General features: G+C 36.0%; 1 protein-coding gene across 1 annotated transcript in view; it reads right to left on the bottom strand.

Annotated features, from left to right (window-relative positions):
• Fam91a1 (family with sequence similarity 91, member A1) overlaps positions 1–7935 on the bottom strand; it is a gene marked incomplete at its 5' end in the record, with an annotated part of 47810 nt that overhangs the window by 32684 nt on the left and 7191 nt on the right. Inside the window, 6 exons of the mRNA XM_013032204.1 lie at positions 1271–1333; positions 1929–2019; positions 3986–4099; positions 4911–4978; positions 5629–5686; positions 7187–7338. Of these exons, the coding sequence (XP_012887658.1) occupies positions 1271–1333; positions 1929–2019; positions 3986–4099; positions 4911–4978; positions 5629–5686; positions 7187–7338 (546 nt within the window). The remainder of the gene's footprint in view (positions 1–1270; positions 1334–1928; positions 2020–3985; positions 4100–4910; positions 4979–5628; positions 5687–7186; positions 7339–7935) is intronic.

Below are 7935 nucleotides of genomic sequence, written 5' to 3' on the forward strand. Positions count from 1 at the left end.
AAACAAAAGGAGGAGGCTGCAATGCTTGGTAAGAAATGTACGCATTATCCTGCCCATGTAATTGTAACCCCTCTGTACAGTATGTTCACAAATAAAAGAAAAAAGAATGTGAAAGTAAGTTCCAAACAGAATACAGATTTACAGATATGATCAAAGTTTTCCAAAATTACTTATTCAAGCATTACAGAAACCTCCATTCAATAAGAGGACTAGCATGCAGTTTTAAGATTTAATGAGTGATGGAATATATTTTATTTAACAAACAGAACCTTTCAAGATAATTCCCTTCGGAAGACAGGCATAGCTCACGTGATAGGACACCTGTCTAACACACACAAAGCCCTAGTATTGGAAAAAAGTTCCTTTCAAAGTATTTTTCTCTTGGGCTGGGAATGTGGCTTAGTGGTAAGGTGCTTGCTAGCATGCGTAAAGCCCTGGGTTTGGTTCCTTAGAACCACATAAACAGAAAAATCCAGAACTGGGGCTGTGTCTCAAGTGGTAGAGTGCTAGTCCTCAGGGACAGTACCCAGATGCAGAAGTTAAGCCCCAGGACTAGCAAAAAAAACTCTCCTTTATGTGTATCTATTACCTAACTACCACTTGCATTTTTGTTGAAACTTATCTGAAATCACTTCAGATTATCTTATCCTTTGTAATGAATTAGATTGTTTCCATGTTATGAACTAGAAATATTCTAAATAACCACAATTGGAGAGTGGCTTAATAAAATAACACATGCACTTTGTCTAAGAGGATACACAGGCTCTCAATATTAGCGTAATGTGAAGATGTGGGTAAAACATGGAGGAAATAAAAACGAAAATATAACAGTAACATGAAAAATAAAACAAAGGTATATAAAGAGACAATATGGAGCACACTGTATCTTTAAATATACGTGATAAGAAAAACAACAAAAACTAAATATATGTGATAAATGATATGCAATGAACAAGGACTAAATGCTGACATGAATTTAAAAGGTAGTAACTTGGTTTAGGACTGGGAGAAATTTATCTTGAAGTTCTTTAAAGCTTTAGTATTTTAATAAAGAGTGGATGCCAAAATAACAAAAATGAAATAAGGAATTTAATAACCTCAATGGGTTACAATGTAAAAAAAGATGTTTTCCTTTCACAAAAATCCTAACATTTAAGATTGTTAGCGTGTAAGATTCTAAATGATTCCTGTATTTTGTTAGGATGATAAAGCAGTACTCAGGACAAAGGAATCATTGAATAAACCCTAAAAATTGTTAGCACACACTTACCTGCTATACAACTGTCATCTGATATTGGTACATCCAGATAAATAAATCCTTTGTTATACAAACCTAGAGAAGCAGAAGTATCTTGTTTTAAATGTAGAATTATACAATATTGATTTAAATATTTTAAATATTAATTTTTTAAAAAGCTAATTCCTGGCTTTGGCTTGGCGCTGGTGGTTCACACTCCTAACTACTCAGAGGAAGCTGAGATCTGAGGATCGAGGTTCAAAGCCACCCTGGACAGGAAAGTCCTTGAAACTCTTATCTCCAATTAACCACCAGAAAACCAGTAGAGCTGTGGCTCAAACTGGTAGTGCAGTAGTTTAGCAACAACCCCACAACCAACAAAAAATAAAATAGATTCTTACAACTGAATTCTATAGGAAATAAAAATAACAGAAAAGGGCTATTTTTTAAGTTTTAAAATCTTGGGTTTCCAACATATGTTTACAAATACAAACTTGTTTTTACTGTTCATTTGTATAAATTTCTAATGTATGTGACTGATTACAGTCACTGGAAAATAATGGATTATTCCAACACTTAAAATAATAACTTAGGCATGATTTGCGCCTAATTGGAAGGTAACTGATACTAATTATAGGTGGTTTAAAGTAAGTTTTTATTTGACAAAAGACCATTTCTACTAACCACTTACTATGTACTACATTGTAATCTAGTGATCCAGAGAGTTGAGGGCCTGAATCGATGATCTTATCAATAGCGTATTTCTCAGGTAAAGTGCATATCTAAGAAAAGCAAAATATTTTCCATTAAGTTCTGTCCAAATTAATTCATCAGTCTCCTAAAATCTCTTCATGTTGAAACTAATAATTATAACAACATTAGCGGAATGAACTATTTGTTTCATTTGTCATTCTAGAATTTAAACAAAAAAAAATTAATGTCTATAACCAAACCAGTGAGGTGCCAAAATAAGTACTAGAAGAATTTGGTAACTTTTTTTTTTTTTTTTTTGCCAGTCATGGTGCCTGAACTCTGGGCCTGGGCACTGTGCTTCAGCTCTTCAGCTCAAGGCTAGCGCTCTACCACTTAAGCCACAGCACCACTTTCAGCTTTTTTTGTTTATGTGGTGCTGAGGAATCGAACCCAGGGCCTTGTGCATGCAAGGTAAGCACTCTACCACTGAGCCACCTTTCCAGCCCCAGTACTAGAAGAATTTGGAAAACAAATGCACTCTAAATACAAGTAAGTGCTTTCCATAAGAAGTGCTCACTGATAAAGCCAATATTTAATCCTCTGAAAAGGAACCAGACCTATTTGTTGATTGAGCATTTCTCAAACCAGAACTTTATTCTCAGAATCTCCACATGTACAATGGCTGGTATCTGTAATCCTAGCTAACTGGGAAGCAGTGATCAGAAGGATGGAAGTTCAAAGCCACGGAAGTGGCGCTGTGGCTCAAGTGGTAGAGCAGTTGCCTTGAGCTGAAGAGCTGAGGGACAGTGCTCAAGCCCCGAGTTCAAGCCCCATGACCGACAAAAAAAAAAAAGAAAGGAAGTTCAAGGCCAACGCAAGCACAAAGTCTGAGAGAATCTCATCTCAACTAATACAGGCTGGGCATGACAATACTTATCTGTTATCCCATCTAGAAGAAACCACAAATAGTATTCCTAGACCAGCCTGGGCATACACATGAGAGGTAATTAGAAAAAAATAACAAAAGAAAAGGGCCAAGGAAGTGCTTTAGATTGTTTAGATGCTGAATGCAAAACACAGTATCACTACTGAAATATAAAAATAAAAAAATACATGGAAGGAAAATTTCAAAGCCTTCCATTCCTTGAATTTAATATGTCCTCAAAGAAAAATACGGAGACCAAAAGAAAAAAAACCATACACTCACCTGACATTACACATAGATACGAACTAGTCTCTGGACCCACTTGGTACCTGCCCCTTTCTCTAAACCAACATCCCTTCCAAAATGTAAAGAGCTCACATTAAATGTAGTCTGACCTCTGAGAATACCATTTCCCTTGACCCTGACACTATCATTCCCATCAGGCACCTACCATTTCAACACAGTGATTAATAAAGAGTTTCAAAAACAAATTATCAAGGCAAAATCCTGGATCAGTTTCTCCCTGAGTTGAGCCATTAACTGCTCTGTGTTCATTTATCTCATCTGTGAATTAGAGAAACAAATAATACTTTCCCCTTGGGTTGTGATGAGAATTAAATGAGACATAGTGTACATATAAAAATTCTAAGACTCTAGACTGCTGTACCTAAGCCAAGTCACCACAAACATATCTTCACCATAAACAGTATCTTTAAAACTCCATCAATATTCCACCCTATTAAGATAATTTTGACTTTGAATTCATTTGATTTTCTGCAGGAAAACCAAATGTTACTTTTTTTTAAATTATATAATTGTAATTAAAAGTTGCAAAAGAAGCCAGGTTGCTGGTAGCTCACCTCAAATCCTAGCTACTCAAAAGGCTTAGATCTGAGGATCACGCTGCAAAGCCAGCCCAAGCAGGAAAGTCCATCAGACTCTACTTTCCAATTAACCGCCAGGAAACTGGAAATGGAGCTGTGGCTCAATGTGGTAGAGTGCTAGCCTTGAGCAAAAGAGCACAGGGACAAAGCCCAGGCCCTGAGTTCAAGCCCCACAACTAACAGAAAATTTTTTAAAAGTTGCAAAACAATATTAAAAATAAAAATTCTATGTTTCATTCTCTGTACCTTGATGTCATCTTCTGTGATGTATCCAGACTGTACCACCCACCATGCCTCTATGGCAATTTCCACTGGCTTTACTGGTAGAAGATCACGGGCAGTTTTCCTTCTGAAAAATTTCTGCATGATTTGGGAATTTGCAATTTGCATTAGAGAATTTGCAAGCAGCCTAAAGGTATCACTTTCTTATTTTAACAATCATATAATAAAAAAGATTGGTTACAACAGGCTAAGTATTTTTTCATACTCTTACATCTAAAATCTTAATTATTTTATAAAATGTCTAATACTAGCGAATCATTGTTTCAAAAGAAGTTATTTCACAACACTAATCATTAAACTTAGACCTAAATATGAAAACTCAATAAAACTCAAAAGATAAAAATGAATACATCACGAACTCTAGGTAGCATGGGCAAGTAAAAAGACAAACAGAATAAAATTACTTTTTAAAAATAAATGTTATATGCTGGGTACCAGTGGCTCACACCTGTAATCCTAGCTACTCAAAGGCTGAACTCTGAGGATCACAGTTCAAAGCCAAACTGGCCAGGAAAGTCCGTCAGACTCTTAGCCTTGAGCTGGAAAGATCAGGGACAGCCCAGAGTTCAAGCCCCACGACCCCCCCAAAAAAAAGCTAGTCCAGGCAGAAAAGTCTGTGAGGCTCTTATCTCCAATTAAACACCCAAAAGGCCAGAAGTGGAACTATGGCTCAATAGTAATAATAATTTTAAAAATGTCATATGCTGTAAGTATTTTTCTCTAATCACTTAAACTATAATCTAGTGAATACTGAAGATAAGCTCATTGTTTCTAGGTTAAGTACATTTTCAAGAAGTTAACAACTGATTATTTCTATCACTTAAAAAAAATACTAATCAAAGTATGTGACAAGGAGACCAAAACATGAAAAAGAAAAGGAAATCCTTACTTTTGATGATCTACACTGATTCATAAGATCAATATATTGGTTTCTTCCTATGCCAAGAAGCCTCAGGCCTGAAAGAAAGTCCTTTATTTTAAAAACACTGAATACATCTTAAAATGTCAGGATACTCAAGAAATTTTATGGTAAGTCCTCAGCTTGTGTTCACATGATCCATCAAGTATAAATTCAAAAGAATTCTCCTATCAAAATATAAAACTAAACTTTGGGAAGGGCGGACTCAAGCTGCCTTTTGAATGCTAACTAGAACATATTTTAAAAGGAGAAGTCATCCCAATTTTAAGAAGTACAAGTGTAGTTCTCAGCAGAAGCTACTTATACAAAGAACTGTCACATTTTAAATACATGTATTATTAAAATAGACTTAAGATGTCAGCAAATATGTTTGCAATGTTCTGCTGCTACATATTGTAAACAAGTTTTCTCCTCACTTAGTACACGTGGCCCAAATATCCAAAAAGAACTTAATTCTGTAGAAATAAGTAATTAGTCTTTTTCTGATTCTATTTCAAAATATTTTTTTTAGAAATTCAGACTAAATCTTACATTTGATTTGAATTATGCAGTAAAATTTCCATTAATAATGTTGCTTACTCATCTTAGTTTTCATATTTCAGGTTAAAAACACAGCACATTACTAACAACATGCATGGGGAATGAAACAATCTGAACATTACCTACTACAGCACAATCCGATACTTACAGTCAGCAGCAGTAAAATTGGGCAATGAATCATAACTTTTCTCACTGTTCATAATGTCCTTTCAAAAAGAAAAGTAATAAAAATGTGAAGTGACAAGTGTCATTAGATATGGATAAAAATATGTATAAATATATGTACATACATTGTTATGAGCAAACAGATTAACAGTAATCATTATAGGAGGCAGTCTGGCACCCTAAAGCATGCATGTTATACTGTGGTACTTACCCTGGGGACCTACCTAATAACTGAATGGGAGACTTTTGGGTTTGGGTTTCTCTCGTTATTCTACATGACTATATGTAACCTCTGCCCCATGGAAGCTTTGCAAGAAATGCCCTTCTTACAGCTCAAGTTCCAGACTCTCACACTTCATACCTAACCCTTGGTTCCTACCCTGAGAAAAAAATAAAAAGGCTAATAATGTGTTACAGCTCTACCAACATATGCAACCAACAAAGATCCTATTCAGTTGGCAAGCTTTGCTCCTATGAATCCAGAGTTAAATTCTGGGCCTAGCTTCTTTGAAGTCTAACTTATTTCTCTAACAATAAACCAAACCAAATGTTTACCACAGGATAAACCCCATTCTCAACCCAAGAGCTATACTAACTGGCTTAAGAACAGAAACTAGAAACAAACAGATATATCTTTTAAATCTGTGGACAACAAAAGGAAAAGGATCAGAGATTGCCCAAAGGTACTGATCAGCTGCTAGCTTCCTTATGCGAATCTGATACTGGAGCTCAAAATGAGGGAACACCACAAACACAGACAGATAGCAAAAGTGCCACTTCCATGGAGAAGTAGTTTAGGGAGCTAAACAAAGGGAGCTCATTTAAAAGCCATCAGCCACATCACAATAGCAGCTAACCATCCTACTACTGCAGGCTCTCAGCTCCTTTAGGTCTAGGCTTCTCTCAGCTTTTTAAGTGTCTAGTAAACCCCACACTAGAGAAACAATCCTTACATAAAGCCCACTTAAAAACTGTATGTAACTAGTGTTAAAGTCATTCAACACAGCCTTGTACAAACTGCCTTTGGCAAAAACTAAAAACTGAATGTTAGTACTTACAGAGTAACATCAAGTACTAATACAGTTCTTTTTGACACTTGTATTATATAATGTTGGGTTATGTAATCATTTATTGTATATACATTTAGTTAATGGTTAAGTAGATGAAACTTAATAGTTGATGTTTCTCTAAGCTTAACTTTCAATTCCATAACCCACATTTCAACCTTAAGTACACCCTAAAAGCAACAAACTTTGTACAGACTGCTAATACAAACGTTTGATTTATGCCATGACATCACAAAAGGTCAAGAGTACCTTCAAGATCACAGCATAGAAATGGGTACCCTTCCAACGTGGAAATGTCAGTGACAGCCACTTATACAAGTGTGGCTCAAACAGTTAACTTGTAACAGCCACCCTCTTCACACCAGAACTTTAGAAACCATGTTGTCTGCTGTGGCCTAGAGCTGCTCATCAGCTGCAGAGCCCCTGCCAGGTAGCCTCATCCCCATCTTAATGGCTCACTCACTGTAAACTCACCTCCATGATCCCAGTATAGTATGAAAATGGTGTTATCCTCAAGCCCTTTACCATAATATCGGATAAATGGTAAGGGTACAGCATGAGATGTTCTCGGCTATACTTCAGGAGTTCCTCATAGTACTTGCGTTCATCTTTCTTGACATGTTTAACTACAAGAGAGAGGGCAATTGTCCACCTTTCTTTCAAGCATACTCAATACAATTTTAATAAAATATCTTATAAACCAGTATTAATTTTTAAAATAATATTTAAGCCAAGTAAGTACAAATAAAATAGTCTAAACTGGAACAAAACAATACTTAGATCACAAGAAACAGATTTCACAGTAGATAAGGAAAATATATAACAGAACAGGCAAAAGAAGTAATTCTTGTCAAATCAGAAAACAAGCTTCAAATGATCAACAAGGCCCACCAAGAAGTACCAAATAAGCTGTAAGTCTATGATCTTCACCAAACACCTTTGTAAGAGAACCAAACTGCATTCTAGTTTTTAATAAAACTAAATATATATATTCTATTTGCCATTTTGTTTTGTTGTTCTTTAATGTAAAAAGCTTTTAAACTGCTGGGTGCTGGTGGCTCACGCCTGTAATCCTAGCTACTCAGGAGGCTGAGATCTGAGGATTGCGGTTCAAAACCAGCCCGGGCAGGAGAGACCGTGAGACTCCTATCTCCAGTAAACCACCAGAAAACTGGAAGTGGCGCTATAGCTCAAGTGGTAGAGTGCTCGCCTTGAGCTGAAGA

The sequence above is a fragment of the Dipodomys ordii genome, unplaced genomic scaffold (assembly GCF_000151885.1).
Source record: "Dipodomys ordii isolate 6190 unplaced genomic scaffold, Dord_2.0 Scaffold151, whole genome shotgun sequence".
NCBI lineage: Eukaryota > Metazoa > Chordata > Mammalia > Rodentia > Heteromyidae > Dipodomys > Dipodomys ordii.